The sequence below is a fragment of the Penicillium mononematosum genome (assembly GCF_028829835.1).
Source record: "Penicillium mononematosum strain IBT 11891 chromosome Unknown utg000003l:1.0-8172316.0:1.0-8177699.0, whole genome shotgun sequence".
Classification (NCBI taxonomy): domain Eukaryota; kingdom Fungi; phylum Ascomycota; class Eurotiomycetes; order Eurotiales; family Aspergillaceae; genus Penicillium; species Penicillium mononematosum.
Genome location: NW_026643273.1, coordinates 7544491 through 7559806, shown reverse-complemented (window position 1 = coordinate 7559806; position 15316 = coordinate 7544491). Strand labels below are relative to the sequence as shown.

Sequence of the window (15316 nt, the reverse complement as noted above, 5' to 3'; positions counted from 1 at the left end):
ATCGACACATCTCGACCCGAAGCTTAAAACAATTGCCAGTTCTGCAAATCCCCCTGTCTTCAACTTGAACACCATGTCATGAACTTTTTCTTTTTCCTTTTTGATCCTTCGCCATTCATTCTTTTTGGTTGATTTTAGTCATATGCCCAGAGCATGACCAGTCGTTCCTTTCTTTGAACATCAGCCCCGTTTTGTCCGGGGTCGAGCCACCCTGTCACTTAATTTAGCCTCGCTGTTAAGCTAAGTTAAACATGACCTTCGCCTACCCACGCAACACGGGCGCTTCTTCCCTTCCCTCCTTCAACCAATCGAAGTCGTCGAGATCGTCAAATATCCTCAGTCGCGTATGGGACGGCATTCCCCCGCAGGCAAAACAATGGCTTCCCGGGAGTCTCAGCCGGGGAATTGGCAGAAATCGGGATAGTGAGGGGATAAAGATAACGGCTATCAATCTTGTCAAACGTATCTTTACGATATCCAATGCCATTATTTTGCTGTGGGTATTCTCGATTCGGTGGGGTGAACGGACGGTATTCCAGGACAGCATTAATAAATGCCTTTGGGAGAACTGGGAGGAATGGGTAAGTTGACGGTGGCACGCCTGCCGCCATTCAGTCTACTTGCGTCAGCTGGTGCTAACAGTTGAATGTTTTTAGCCTCAAGGCGCCACCCCACATCATATTGCTTTTGTCGCCGACCCCCAACTCGTTGATCCCCACACTTACCCCGGTCGACCATGGCCTCTGTCGACGTTGACGGTCAAATACACAGACCAATTCATGCGACGGTCATTCTCCTTGATACAAGATCACCTGGAACCGGACTCAGTGCTGTTTCTTGGCGACCTTTTCGACGGCGGCAGAGAATGGGCCACGGCTACAAGTAGCAGCCCCGAAACGCGGTGGAAGAAGTATAAAGACTCCTTTTGGAAGAAGGAGTATAGGCGATTTATTAAAATTTTCGTGGACCCTTGGGTGAAATTAGTGAAGCCACCTGTCGATGGACGAGGGCGCAGAATGATTGCTAGTCTACCTGGCAATCATGATCTTGGGTTCGGTAACGGCATCCAGGAACCAGTCCGTGATCGATTCCAGTCCTTCTTTGGTAACCCCAACCGCGTCGATGTTATCGGGAACCATACTTTCGTTTCGGTGGACACTCCTTCGCTGAGCGCGATGGACCAACCCGATCCATTGACGGGCAGTTCTCCCACAGCTAGCGATGAAAACCGTTCCCTCCGCCCGATCTGGAAAGACGCGGATGACTTCCTGGATAAAATGGCTATCCACAAGGCGAAGGCGGAAACCGAAGAGCTGCGAATGCTGCAGAACCAGACTGAGGGGGCATAATATATTCGATTATCGGGTTGTCGACGCTGTCGAGCCCGCCATCCACCATAAGGCTCAGCCAGCAGGCGTCGGCTTTCCCACTATTATTCTCACACACGTCCCTCTCTACCGCAAGCCAGCTACCCCCTGTGGTCCTCTCCGTGAACGCTACCCGCCGGCTTCACTGGACGAAGAACTGGCAGAGGACGAGCCTAATTCTCTACGAATTGCTGGAGGCTATCAGTACCAGAATGTCCTAACCCAAACCGTTTCCACGGAACTGGTTTCGAAGGCAGGACCCAACGTAGTCCAGGTGTATTCCGGCGACGACCATGACTACTGTGAAGTGTCTCATCGGGAATTCAACGGCTCGCCCAATGAAATAACCGTCAAAAGTTTTTCCTGGGCGATGGGGGTCCGCCAACCGGGATTCGTACTTACCAGTCTGTGGAATCCAATCGACCCTAAGACAGGCAAGGCCATCCAAGATGGATCACCACCTACTATCCAAAACCGCCTTTGCATCCTCCCAGACCAATTGGGGATCTTCATCTACTACCTCACCATCCTAGGCCTCAGCGTCTCCATCCTCCTTCTCCGTTCTATCTACCGCGTCCTCTACACCCCAGAACCATCCCCAGCCGGTGCCATTCTCCCCCTCTCCGAGCGGCGTTCCCTCCCACACCAGTACCACACCTCCGGTGCGTCGAGCTCTACTCTCTCATCGGTGGGTGGTTTAGCCAGCCGCAATGGCATGGCAGCCTCCACCCGCTACCCCGGCACTAAATCCCCGCAAGATGCTTATCGGGGTACAGACGAGGATTTTGGGACTGTTACCTCAAAGGACAAGGCTGCATGGCGCCCCGCCTCGGCTACCCGCCCCCGCTCGACGGTATCTCTCATCGTCCGGGATCTGTACCACTCCGTCAAGTTTGTGGTGCAAGTAGTGCTGACTGTGTATTTCATCCTGATCTGGCGCTGGTAGCTGGTCCGGCCAGTCTTTTTTCTTTTATTCAGCGAGCATAAACATAATAGACAAGCATTTCGCCAGAACTTGCCAAATTGGTGTACTCCTAGTTTCTGATGTGATCGTGTGATCTGTTCCTAGCACTAACCTCGTGATACATAAAAATAGGGGCAAGGTAGAATGGGCAACAGCTAACGCCTTAGCTCCCGAATCGCCACTTCTCGCCAAAAATCTCACCAAAAATCACCGGCACTGACCGGGATGTACTTATCCCGCGAGCCCAACACCGGTTCAGCTACCCACAGGCCTCGGGTGTCACCGATAATTCCCCGTGGGTCGTTACGTCGGGATAGCGTCGGGTAGTCTGTCCAATCGACGACTCGGGAAAAATGGCGCAATCCACGGACAAGCCAATTGTTTGGCTTTCCCCGGCCATCTTGGCACTTCCATGTCCTCGGAAAAGTGAAACTACGAAACGGGGAAATTAATCTTTTCATACTTTTCTCTTCCCAATCTGGCGCCGGTGAACAGTGAACAGATCATGACATCTTCCATTATTGGTTCTCAGAATCTCGGGCCCCTACTCCGTACAGGTCTGGGGAAAATTTGGGTCTGGGGATGAGGGGAAAAGATGGGGGAAGTTCAATCGAACGTTTAAAATATTTCAGTCTTCCAACTATTGTATTTGTGTAATTTCAATATGTAATATAATCCACTCTATAACCATATCGACGACCAAATCAATTTAAAATCCCGTAAAATTACATAATGTGAAAACAATAATGAGAAGCCGTTGCCTTTTCCCCGATGCGGGACGCCGATACCGATCGGCATTGGCTCAATTCGGTTCCCCCTGTTTTCGGCCTGTCATGTGGTATGTAAGGGCTATTTCCGTCCCGTATTCCTAAGACATGTGTTTACACACTGGAATAGCTTAAATCGCCACAATCTGATGCAAGACTACGTACACTCCATATCCTCAGCGTGTAATTTCGCCGATCCCACTGTGCTCGGCAAATGCAACGCAGGTCGCAAAGCCTGTGCGAGGTAAGGTTCAGCGTGAAAAAGACAAACAAGAAAAAACTCGGTTCGGGCGTCGAGCCAATTTACATTGGGCCAATGAGCAGCCCGGTAGAGTCCGGGGGCTGAGCCGCTAGACCGCATTAGTTTCTCCAGTCTCGGTCTAAACTCTATCCCCAGGCCCAAAACATCCAGAAATCCGTGGAAATGGGGAAAATGCTATTCTGGGATTGGACATTCGGATTTTGACCTTCCAGGGCCCCGCGCTGTTTTCGGCCGGGGTTTTGTTGATTGCAAATTTTCCCCAAGGCCGGGGCCATGTGGTTGAGGATTTGGGGGACCTGGGGAAGTACAAATAGAGGGAGTTGGCCTCCAGGTTTTTCTCTTTCCTTTTTTGTTTGTATATTTCTCTCTACTTTTTTCAACCTTTTCTCTCTCATCCTCTCTACCACATCTTCTCTATATCTTCTCTATACTCACCCACATACACCTACTTGGGTTGAACTTGCTTCTCTCTGATCACAATCACAATGGGCTTCGCTTTGAAGAGGCCAGATGATGCCGTGGGCTCTGCTGCCCCGGCTATTATGATTGGATTGTTTGTTGCATTCGGTGGTGTTCTCTTCGGGTATGTGCCACTCTAAAGTTCTATATTCCTATTCTCAAAGACAGGTCTAACAGTCATCTAGATATGACACAGGTACCATCAGCGGTATCCTCGCTATGAAAAAATGGCGTGAGATGTTCTCAACCGGCTACATCAACGATAAGGATAACTGGCCCGATGTCACATCCTCGGAATCATCAATGATTGTCTCTCTGCTCTCAGCTGGAACTTTCTTTGGTGCCCTTGGCGCCGCCCCTATTGCCGATAAGTTCGGTCGACGATGGGGTATGATTATGGAGTGTGTCGTCTTCTGTTTCGGAGTCATCCTCCAAACCATCGCAACATCTATTCCTCTCTTCGTGGCCGGTCGTTTCTTCGCTGGTCTGGGTGTCGGTCTTCTGTCCGCAACAATCCCTCTCTACCAATCTGAGACTGCGCCCAAATGGATCCGTGGTACAATCGTCGGCGCATACCAACTCGCCATCACAGTCGGTCTCCTCCTCGCTGCCATCGTCAACAACTCCACCAAGGACCGTGACGACACCGGCTGCTACCGTATCCCCATCGCCGTCCAATTCGCCTGGGCTATCATCCTCGTTGTCGGCATGCTGATCCTCCCCGAAACCCCTCGCTTCTTGATCAAGCAAGACCGCTACGAAGAAGCCACTAAGGCCCTCGCTCGTCTCCGTCGCATGGAAGTGAACGACCCCGCCGTCGTCGCCGAGCTCGCCGAGATCCAGGCCAACCATGACTACGAAATGAGCCTCGGAAAGGCTTCCTACATCGAGATCGTCCGTGGAACCCTCGGCAAGCGTCTCGCAACTGGCTGCGCCGTCCAGGGTCTGCAGCAGCTCGCTGGTGTCAACTTCATCTGTATGTCGCCCCTTACCTCAACCACCCTGTACACATCTCACTAACCAAATCCACAGTCTACTACGGCACAACCTTCTTCCAGAACTCTGGAATCCAAAACTCCTTCATCATCACCCTGATCACCAACATTATCAACGTCGTCTCCACCTTCCCCGGTCTCTACATGGTGGAGAAATGGGGTCGTCGCCCTCTCCTCATGTTCGGTGCCGTGGGCATGTGCGTCTCGCAACTGATCGTCGCCATCGTTGGCACAGCCATCAACAACGATGTCTCGAACAAAGTCCTCATCGCCTTCGTGTGCATCTACATCTTCTTCTTCGCCAGTTCCTGGGGTCCAGTCGCGTGGGTCGTGACCGGTGAACTGTTCCCTCTCAAGGCCCGTGCCAAGTGTCTCTCCATCACCACCGCCACCAACTGGCTTCTCAACTGGGCTATTGCCTACGCCACCCCGTACATGGTGAACAGCGGAGCTGGAAACGCCAATCTCCAGTCCAAGGTGTTCTTCATCTGGGGTGGATTCTGCTTTATCTGTGGTGTGTTCGTTTACACCTGCATTTATGAGACCAAGGGCCTGTCGCTTGAACAGGTCGATGAGCTTTACTCTAAGGTTCCTCGTGCCTGGAACTCGGTTGGCTGGGTTCCTTCCGTCAACTACACTGAGCAGCTTGAGATTGATGCTGGTGAGAAGAAGGCTGAGGTTGCTACGCACCATGAGAGTGTTGGCGCCAAGGCCGAGGCTTGATTTTGATGTTCTTACGATTTTCTTTTTTGATTCTTTGAGCGTGGCTCTTGAACTAGATGGTTCTGTATGCTAGATGATCTTTTATTATTATTTTGATATCTGTGAATTTCTATGAGATAGAATATGATTTTTATTGTCAATATTGTTTGCAATTCTCTATTCGTAAATCTAAAACGAGAAATGCCAGATAGTTGGCTAATGATAGTAAAAGGAGAGTGTAAGGCAAATACGGGCCATAGAGAGCTGAGATGATCCTGCAAAACTACCCCTTTCTACCTCTTTCGCCTTGCCTGTTGGTCGCACGAGCATTCTCAGCTACATATTCGGTCAAAACAAGGAATTATCTAGGTACCTATCATCTGTTTCTATACTCGGCATCCTAACGATTTCGCCGAATGGGTCCAGCAAGTGGTTCAATTACTGACGTGGTGTCTGCCTTGAGACGCCCCCTTGCGCAACTCCCTCTTGCCGAATGTAGAAATGATTGCTCCGCATTCCTCCCGAGGTCATTCTTCTACAATTAGTGAGTAACTAAGTTAACCGGTATTACCTATTTACATAGGTAGGGACTTCCGGGATAAAATAAAGACACCGAGATGGACGGCGCCCCCCGGGGGGGGGGGGAAGGAATCAGCAAGCTTATGTAAGATCATTGGTCTCTTCCGAAGTTCCAAAGTTGCTGCGAAGTGCGCTCAGTGACGCGCTCAGATATGTTAGTTATCGACTATGACATATTTTCATAATCGCAAACTATCCAGCAAACTAAACAGTCACTGCCTCACGCACGGAATCAGTAGGATCCAGCCAAATATCGCCCGTCAAATTAAGCTTCTTCCACAGACAGGCCAAAACAAGACTAAGTTGGCAGGTTACCATGGTATAGGACCTTTTACTTATGGTGTCTCTACTATGCTCATACATTATATAGGAACTGCGCGAATAGATAGAGCCAAGCAAAACCTACGAATCATGCCACTAGGCGGCTCTGTCACTTATGGCTCCGAGTCTACTGACGGAAACGGGTATAGGAGAATTCTTCAAGAGATTCTCATATCTGATGGCTACAATGTGAACATGGTCGGATCTCGCAAATCCGGTTCGATGGAGAACGATGACAATGAAGGATGGCGGGGATTCAGAATTGACCAAATTACCAACAAAGCCAAAATATCAGTTCCTCGGTTTTTGCCAAACATCTTCACCGTCAACGCTGGTTCAAATGATTGCGTGCAGGGCTTTGAAATTGACACTGCTGGTAAGCGAATGAATGACATGCTTGAATACCTCTGGACGGCGTCTTCTGGCTCAACAGTCGTCCTTTCTACTCTCCTTCCAAATTTGGATGGAAAGATTGAATCACGAGTCCGACGCGTCAATGAGCAATTTCGGGAAATGGCGAAAGTGAAAGCAGCCGAAGGAAGAAAAATTATCTTTGTGGATATGCATGGTTTCGACGGGCCGAGCATCAGTGATCTGGTGGATGGCACTCATCCTAATGATGTGGGTTATGCGAAGATGGCAATGATTTGGCGCAGAGGTATTCATGAAGCTGTGCGTAAAGGGTTTCTTTAGAAGACGCTGTGACTATCTATACTGGGCCCGCAGATTATTGCATCTTTACGTTCACGATAAGATTGAAGCAAGGTTCGCTGACTTTTCAATATATATTTACAATGGGGGACTTCGGCAAACAATTCTTCTATCCTGTTAGGTGCAATCCCCCATCAGTTATGTGGGTACCCTTGTCACCCTTTTTGGCTCTTTACACGCTTGACAGCAATATGTTCATGTAGTCCTAAGTGGTGTGTGGCCACCACCCATGGATATCCAGGTGGATCCCGAGGTCCATCATGGCAGATATTAGTCAGCATCTCTGAGGCCCACGGGTCCACCCGTGGACGAAGTCGGTGTCTGCAGATGAGGACGTCTCTTCGCCACCTACACGGCCAGACAATGTGGAAAACTTCCTTACATGAAAACCCATCAAGCGTATAGTAAACTCGAGATACTATCCTTGAGCAGATAGAGTGTGTGACCACATATCAACCTCTCATTCGATTCGGTCGAAATACCGGACGATATACATATGGTGTGCTTGGCCGTCCATCCGGCATACCGTTTTTTAGTTTAAGTCGTTGAAAGATGTCCACACCTGACGATCCTTCCGAGTGTATGTGTACTGTCACTTTTTTTCTCAATCACTTAACTTATTCCAAACAGTGACTGGTTCACTCGCATTTTCAGATTTTTCACACGAACTTGACCTGCTGACATTATTTCCTGACGCCGTGCCGGAAAATATAAATGTCACATGCAATCATCTTTGTTTCACAGACAGCGATGCTCAATTACCTTCTTTTGACGAGGATTCCGTGGATTATGCCGCTCCTCACATGTCGGGGCCCAGTGTCAATGGACAGCTCGATGAGACCTGTCTAGCCTGGACAGGACAATCTAATCACAATGCTGATTTATCCACAAGGGTCGAAACCTATGGTGGTGAGAATGAACAGTCCGGGACATCTCGTGGCCCATTTTCGCATTATTCTGCGTTAGACCGGGCCAACGCACCATGTGGAATGTGGCCTCCCAACGACGTGCCATTTTCCGCAACAGGGAAAAATGGCTACAGTCCGTCGGAGAACCAACAGCTACCCTTCAATGAAATCCGACCAAACCAGGGAAACAAGTTCAACCGGGCTCTCCCAAGACGTAGAAGCAGATATAACTTTGAAAGGATTGGTGACAAGATTACCCCTGTCTTCATTCCGACAAATGCAAGCCCCGCCGATCCTCTGACGCGGTGGCAGCAGTCCCCTCCTGAAGATGAGCCCGCTTCTTTATCTGCGATCAAGGACGCAGTTCAGAGCTCATATACCAACAATTTAGAGAACGGAGATGGGACATGCCTTGACCCTGAATCTGCAATCTCTGCCCACCGCATTACCAACCTTTTCGAAACACATCGTCGGACCCGTTCTCGTCCAGCTTCGACAACGAGCGCTGGAAGCTCTGCCAGTGCTTCGTCTCAACAATCAGTTAAGTCGGGCCTATCATATGGAAGCCACAGCTCAACACAAAAGGAAACGAGCGGCCGAGTCTCAAGTCGAGTGCGCAAATCGCAAGGCAATGGAAGAACAAAAAGAAAGCCGGCCGCAACAAAGCCGCGTATATTCTGCTGCACGTTCTGCTGTGATCAGTTCAAGACTAAGTATGACTGGGCACGACACGAAAAATCGCTTCACCTGAATTTGGAAAATTGGGTCTGCGCACCATTCGGAGGATCCGTCATATTGCCATCAACAGGCCGGATGCATTGCGTTTATTGCAGCAAACTGGATCCTTCCAGTGAACACCTTGATGAACACAAGCATGGGACTTGCATGAAAAGTCAATCACGCACTTTTAAACGAAAAGATCACCTCGTCCAGCACCTTCGTCGCTTCCACAATGTCGACACTATTCCGTTAATCGACGACTGGAAGATCGGTCTCACTGATTTCACATCCCGGTGTGGCTTTTGTGATGCCCAGATTACTAGCTGGGACGAGCGAACTGATCACCTAGCTCTCCATTTCCGCAATGGCTTGACGATGGCTGACTGGAAAGGGGACCATGGCTTTCCTCCGTGGATCGCAGAGCAAGTAACCCATAGCGTGCCTCCATACTTGATTCAACTCGAATCGCACACGCTGGTGCCTTTCTCTGCTACAAACACGCAAGTCCAAGATCATCTTTCCCAGATGCTTTCGCGGGCAACATTCAACAATGAGACAGGTGGCCATGAGAATGATGGTCAACGCCATGAAGAACGACCGGAAATGACGTCCGTAATAGGCGAATTTGAGACAGATAATTTGTCCTTGGATTCATACACACAGGTCCTCACGCGGCATCTGAGCCATTTTGCCCAACAGCAGATGGCCCTTGGGGTTGTTCCATCCGATGAAATGTTTCAATCGGAGGCTCGTCGTCTTCTCTATGATTCCGATGATCCTTGGAACCAGACTATCGCAGATCATCCGCAATGGTTAGCTACATTCCGGGCTAGTGAGACGGCCGATTGACCTGTCGATTCCTCAAAGAAGGTCATCTTGAACATGCATGCAGACTACTGGCGAGCAACGTGATACCCTGAAGATACAACAGTAGACATAATCTACAAACATTGCCTGACTGAACTTGCACAGAATTCTTATTTTATCTGATAATGGACAAGACAGGTCCTGTAGGTGACGCTGAATGATTGGCAGACCTGTGGAGTGGTTGTAATCTCTACTTATGACCTCCATGGAACTATTGAGGCGGCGGTCAAACTATTGTCGCAAAAAGAGGGTCTGCGTCGAGGAAATATCACTGATAGGCATCTCTCTGCCGCCGTCTGTTGAGGTTCAGGCCACCAGCTTTTGAGGTTCAGTTAAGCCTCAGAATGACCGAGCAGGGTTTTGCGGAGTGGGCTCTCTCTGCACGTTCCATCCTCCGGTGGAGGAACATCCGTCTCCACTGTCCCTGTTGAGTAACTTGCATTGCCCGATTGGCACAGCAGTATCGATTCAATGTCGATCGTGGTTTGATTGAGACAGACGCGCTTTCGGCAGGAGGCCGGACGGTCCCCGCGAGTCCACTTCCTACCCCAGGTGGGCCGTGAAGGTTCCAAAATGAGGCCAAATGGGATACATCGCAAGGGACTAGTCAGACATTGTTAGCCGCGTTATTATATATCTGTACATTAGCTCTCTTAGAGATCCCTTCTGTGTAGCCTTGTGTAGAGATCTTCAAGTAATTGGGACAAGAGGTTGGTGTATCATTGTGGAGATATGCAGTTTCCAGCAGCAGGTTAATGCTCCATGACGTTAGGCTTTTGATCTGCGTGTCGTTCAAATAGTCGAGGATCGTCTAAATGGGTGTCCTGGCGCCGCTTCTTTTCTTTTGTTTGATAACGACTTGATTGGATGTAGACGTGGCGTGGGGTGAGTGGATTTCGTTTTCGCTTAATGGTTTGGCGAAAAGCGACCGGGAAATCAATTCAAATGCGAGCCGTTTAGCGAACATACGCTTTTGCGAGGCTGTTTCACCGAATAGTATTTGCGAAGACAAGGAAACCTTGGAAATGACTAGTGCCTCGTAAATCCAACTAATATAATAGGTTCATCCAATTGCCTCCGCATATCTGACTCCCCGCGTAGTTACATACCGATGAGAAAGGCTCCACCAAAAGGCGAGAAAGACTAGAGAAGAGAATAGGGACAAACATTCAGTCTCCGCAATGGTTATCACGTTGAAGTGACACCTCGTGCAACTGACGCATAAATAATTGGCAATTCTTCCCGTTCCACACCGCAAATTACGAACTGTCCTCTTCAAACTATATCGTTCTCACTCGAATTACCATGAGTCAAGTCCTTTTCAAGGCTCCAAAGGTGTTGAGCCGCTGTCAGATCCGGCCTCTATCGACCCAAATCGGAAAACTAACGAGCCATCCGACATCCATCCGTCCATCGAGAGATGAGATCAAGCATGAACGCCTTTCCGATCAGAATCTAGAGGTCGCAATACGTAGCCTGCATCATGATGGGCTGGTGGTTATTGAAAATGTTATCCCCCATGACTGCCTCGACCATCTCAACAAAAGGATGGTTGAAGATGCCTATTATCTTCAGTCAAAGAAAGAAAACAGTCCTTTCAATTACAACCCGGGGAATATCCAACAAGATGCTCCTCCAGTAAGGGAGTATTTCGAGCGCAGTATTTTCATGAGTTAGTCCACAAAGCCCCAACTACACCTTCAGTCCGCAGCTTCTAACTGATGTCAAGACCCCATCGCCACTCAAATCACCTCAACAGCACTAGGACCCCGTCCAAAATGGACGTTCTGCTCGGGCAATACTGCAATGCCTCCAACGGCAGAGAACCCTCCAAAGTCCCAGCCTGTCCATTCAGACGCAGACTTCGCTCACCCGTCTCATCCTTTTGCACATGTGATAAATGTTCCCCTCATAACCATGACCCCGGAGAATGGTTCTACTGAGGTGTGGCTAGGAACACACAGTGACACGGGTCTACATGTTCAAGAAGGGGAACACGGCGAGCGTGCCAGTGGTCGTATTAAGCCCGATGAGCTAGAGAAGCGTCGTCTACACCGCCCGCCATGTCAACCCGTGGTGCCAAAGGGGGCTCTGGTCGTTAGAGACCTTCGTCTTTGGCATGCTGGAGTTGGGAATCAGACCGAGGACCCCCCGAGTCATGTTGGCGATGAGTAAGTTGAAGTGCTCTCTTCGTCGTTTTCACGAAAGCACTCTAACATCGATAGTTCACTTCGCGCCGTGGTATAGGAACCCTATGAAACTCGAATTTGCGGACGATCTGAAACCTGTCATTGAGAGCCAGACCGACCTGGATGTTCCCGTGGACTGGGTGAGCAAGTCGACGGCACTTTCGCGGTATCTGAACCGGGGCTTTGGAAATGCCTATGACTTTAACCAGTACCCTTAAGCTGGAGGAGCTTGCTCGTACTGGTAATTGATTACGAAGCCACAAGATAGAATAACTTTGATTGACTGCATGTATAAAGAGGCAGCCCTGGAGGTCATGGCAAATGGAGGAAAGGGCAGGCCTTAGACAGTCACACCACCCAGTATCAGTATGCGCGAGAAGCAGTTCTGTGCAATTTATGTTTGAGATGACTAGCTGTATATCTTTGGGCAGGTCACCCGAGCTATAAGAGGAAGTGACCACCGGCCATCCTCACCTAAACTGATCTTGCACTATCAAAAAGGCCATTGCAAGAGACCCAAAAGGAAGAGTAGGCTAATTTGAACCGAAATGTGCTCTTCATATTTCTTTCTTTCTCTTTACCCTCAGCAATCTTACATCTTTCCGCTCACCTGCACGTCGTCAATAGGAGAGGAATGAAATGGAATATGTGTCGACCTTGTAGATATCAATACGATACGGGTCGTCAGGCTTCAGATAGGACATTTTATTATTATCGTATAGAGTGTGTCAATACAACAGCGTGGTTGACTAATGGACCATCTCCGACGGACAAAGAGCATCTAATATACTGGAAACCGGCCATCCAGTCAGCTTTCCCCACTTTCCCAACTCTTCTGCCATCTCCACGCGCTTCTGGGTATCTTGAATCCAACCGCAACCTATGCACAAAATGCGTCAGATTAAATAACAGGAAAAAAGAGTCCGACAGGACTCACAAAACGCAATTGGGCCAAAAGCATTAACCCAGACCGGTGCCGAGTCGCTTGAAATGGCCAGGGCGCAAATTTCAGTCGCGTGGTATTCCAATTTCCGCCGTAAACATTCCATATCATCGATGCGTTGTAGAGCTTTCAGGGGTTGAGTCGCAGGCTGCGCCAGCCACAGGATCCCCATGGCGGTATGGTAGTAATGGAGAGTCGACACTTATGAGGTTAGAGCCCTGAATGGAGCGTAGGTCAAGTATACTCACCATGCCAGCTTCGTAGTGTCCAAATAGATGGGAAACTACTCTGTCTCCCGAGGCCGGGTGTTTGTATCGTGTCGAACGACGGCGGGAGTGATGATTTGAAATTGTCAAGATCAGCCTTCATAGCTTCCCATTCGAGGGGACTCAATGCACTTGAATCGACAGACAGACACCGGTTGATAATCTTGCCGAGCAAGAATGTGATGTAGTTAGCGAAGTCCGCATCCTCTGTTGGTTCTGGTGGGGAATTTTGATCGGAAAGCGTGATCATTAGACCACGTTGCTCTATTAGAGCCACCGTGATGTCTTCTCGTAGGTAGTTCCAGTATCCTGCGCTGAGTAGGTCTGCTGTGAGATGGATCTGCCGACTCGCCAGCAGAGAATAGCATCCTTGCAAGTGACTCTGGGAGCTAACGTTCTCTAAAGGTGTTAAGTTGTTAGCATCTGGAGCTAGGAGTATCGACAAACTACTGACGTGCAATAATTTCATAAGATCGCAGAAGGCAAATGGCGGCAAGTGTTTCACCAAGAGGAATGCTATCAATATTTTTAGTAAGAGAAATCAATCTGCGCACACTATCATAGTGGTAGAATTCAGCGATCTCCAGATACGCGTCTTCCCCAAGGGTGCGGTGTTGGTTGGCAGCAGAAAAGGCTAGAATGGCACTAAGCAATAGCGGATTATGTCGAGCCCTGACGGGAATGATATCCTTGAAATGGCGTTTGCTGTCATTAAGATCATACCATGCTGCCAAGGTTCCTATGTAGTGGCGGAATAACTTGGCAACTTGTGGGTCCTGCAAGGTATACCCAGGATGTTCTGTGGAGGTATATTCGGTTTCATGGTGAGTATTTGGGGCCAGAGGGCTCGACTGGTATGATGGAACTCTCGTTGCCGCTATTGTGCCTGCTTCCTCGATCCAATGACAGTCACGGGCAATGCGTTGACATGGTGAGCATTTGGGCCTTCTTCCGTCGCCTTTTGGTATATCAGAATGGTCGCCCGGTTAGTGACTGACAGCTTTGTAAGAGTCAAAATATGCAAGACTAACATTTGACCCGCCGTGACCTGCAAGTCTGACTGAGTAGTAATGCATTAGTAATTTATTTCAAGGCCACAGCGAACCTACAACAAGGAAAGGGAGATGGTACGATGGTACGGCTTGGAAGGCCGACGATGACCAGGGAATAATTCGACTGACTTACCAACCTAGAGATGAGATAACCCCCAGATTAATTTCAGAGATCCAACGCCGCGTGACCAGGACTTACGATTCCGTTCAATTGGCCTCGGCATCTACGTTTCGCGTTTCGTGAGGGAATGATTTGTCCGACTTGAAACATACGGGTGGGGAATAAGGCATGATGTTTTGCGAGCATCGCAAAACCCACCTTCGCTTTTGCCTTTTACGCCCCACTTCACCACCTGTGGCTATGACGTCATTCGTGCTTTAACCACCCGCACACCACGTGTGTTTTATTGCTATAAGAACCGGATTGGCTACTCCGACCGTGTTCACAAATTAGTAGCAAATGGCAATAAGGAAAGGCGACATATGGCCACCACAGATGAAAGTCTGATAATTAATGTAGCTGTGACAACATGGCGAGTCGAACGGCGATGGCCACGTGACATGCCACATGTACACAGCAAGCATTACAATAATATACAATATACATAAAAAGGTCGTACTCTAAAATTTTAATTGAGCTTGCGTGAAGAAAAAAAAAGTAGCTTCTCTTTGATTATGCGTGTCATCCTTAGTGCAGGGGCCATGCTAATCTTCTCTGTATATTTTCAGTTGACCATATGCCCCGAAGGGCGAAATATCTATGCGTTTAGTTCAATATAACCCCACTTTCCGGCAGAAACACACCGCCTTATAATAGGTGGTGTGCTGACTAAGGAAACTGATGTCCCGGTCTTTTCCAAGGTTTCCAAGGTTCTATTCAAAGGAGTATGAACGGTAAAATTAATTAAATTACAACTTAAATTACTAGGGCGCGGGGAGTACCGGATAGCGGCACGAACCGAAGCCACGATACGAGCAGTGATCGAGACCATTCTGAAATGCGAACTATACACCTTCCGATAAGGTGATGGAAATATTCCCTGTTCTGCAGGAGTTTGAAGCATAGCGGCTCCAAACCCCTATTTGCCATCAGTAGTCGAGCCCGTGTCATTGACCGAAATAAACCCCCCCCCCCATTGGCTCCGTGTCATTCATGAGAGGCGAGCGATTGAACGACTGCTGGCATTCAATGTGCCTTTTGCCCAAGGAAACTGAGAAGGCGATGATACCGAAGCCCCACTTGC

General features: G+C 49.0%; 6 protein-coding genes across 6 annotated transcripts; 5 read left to right on the top strand and 1 right to left on the bottom strand.

Annotated features, from left to right (window-relative positions):
* Positions 1 to 251: 251 nt before the first annotated feature.
* On the top strand, positions 252 to 2313 carry N7519_007886 (putative manganese ion homeostasis (Fr); the record flags this gene model as incomplete). Its single annotated transcript, XM_057294662.1, has 3 exons — positions 252 to 581; positions 657 to 1343; positions 1384 to 2313. The coding sequence occupies 3 exons, from the start codon at positions 252 to 254 to the stop codon at positions 2311 to 2313; spliced, it is 1947 nt and encodes a 648-aa protein (XP_057149473.1).
* Positions 2314 to 3845: 1532 nt separating this feature from the next.
* On the top strand, positions 3846 to 5537 carry N7519_007885 (sugar porter family MFS transporter; the record flags this gene model as incomplete). Its single annotated transcript, XM_057294661.1, has 3 exons — positions 3846 to 3943; positions 4005 to 4795; positions 4852 to 5537. 3 exons carry the CDS (start codon positions 3846 to 3848, stop codon positions 5535 to 5537), a joined length of 1575 nt encoding a protein of 524 aa, XP_057149472.1.
* Positions 5538 to 6506: 969 nt separating this feature from the next.
* On the top strand, positions 6507 to 7109 carry N7519_007884 (SGNH/GDSL hydrolase family protein; the record flags this gene model as incomplete). The annotated part of the gene is made up of 1 exon (XM_057294660.1): positions 6507 to 7109. The coding sequence occupies one exon, from the start codon at positions 6507 to 6509 to the stop codon at positions 7107 to 7109; it is 603 nt and encodes a 200-aa protein (XP_057149471.1).
* A 570-nt stretch (positions 7110 to 7679) lies between these two features.
* Positions 7680 to 9604, top strand: N7519_007883 (Zinc finger C2H2; the record flags this gene model as incomplete). The annotated part of the gene is made up of 2 exons (XM_057294659.1): positions 7680 to 7707; positions 7758 to 9604. The coding sequence occupies 2 exons, from the start codon at positions 7680 to 7682 to the stop codon at positions 9602 to 9604; spliced, it is 1875 nt and encodes a 624-aa protein (XP_057149470.1).
* A 1323-nt stretch (positions 9605 to 10927) lies between these two features.
* N7519_007882 (uncharacterized protein) lies at positions 10928 to 12029 on the top strand (the record flags this gene model as incomplete). The annotated part of the gene is made up of 3 exons (XM_057294658.1): positions 10928 to 11294; positions 11352 to 11793; positions 11870 to 12029. 3 exons carry the CDS (start codon positions 10928 to 10930, stop codon positions 12027 to 12029), a joined length of 969 nt encoding a protein of 322 aa, XP_057149469.1.
* Positions 12030 to 12560: 531 nt separating this feature from the next.
* On the bottom strand, positions 12561 to 13976 carry N7519_007881 (uncharacterized protein; the record flags this gene model as incomplete). Its single annotated transcript, XM_057294657.1, has 4 exons — positions 12561 to 12691; positions 12749 to 12955; positions 13003 to 13419; positions 13475 to 13976. Coding segments are annotated over 4 exons (1257 nt in total), but the record flags the coding sequence as incomplete, so codon positions are not given.
* Between the last annotated feature and the right edge of the window lie 1340 nt (positions 13977 to 15316).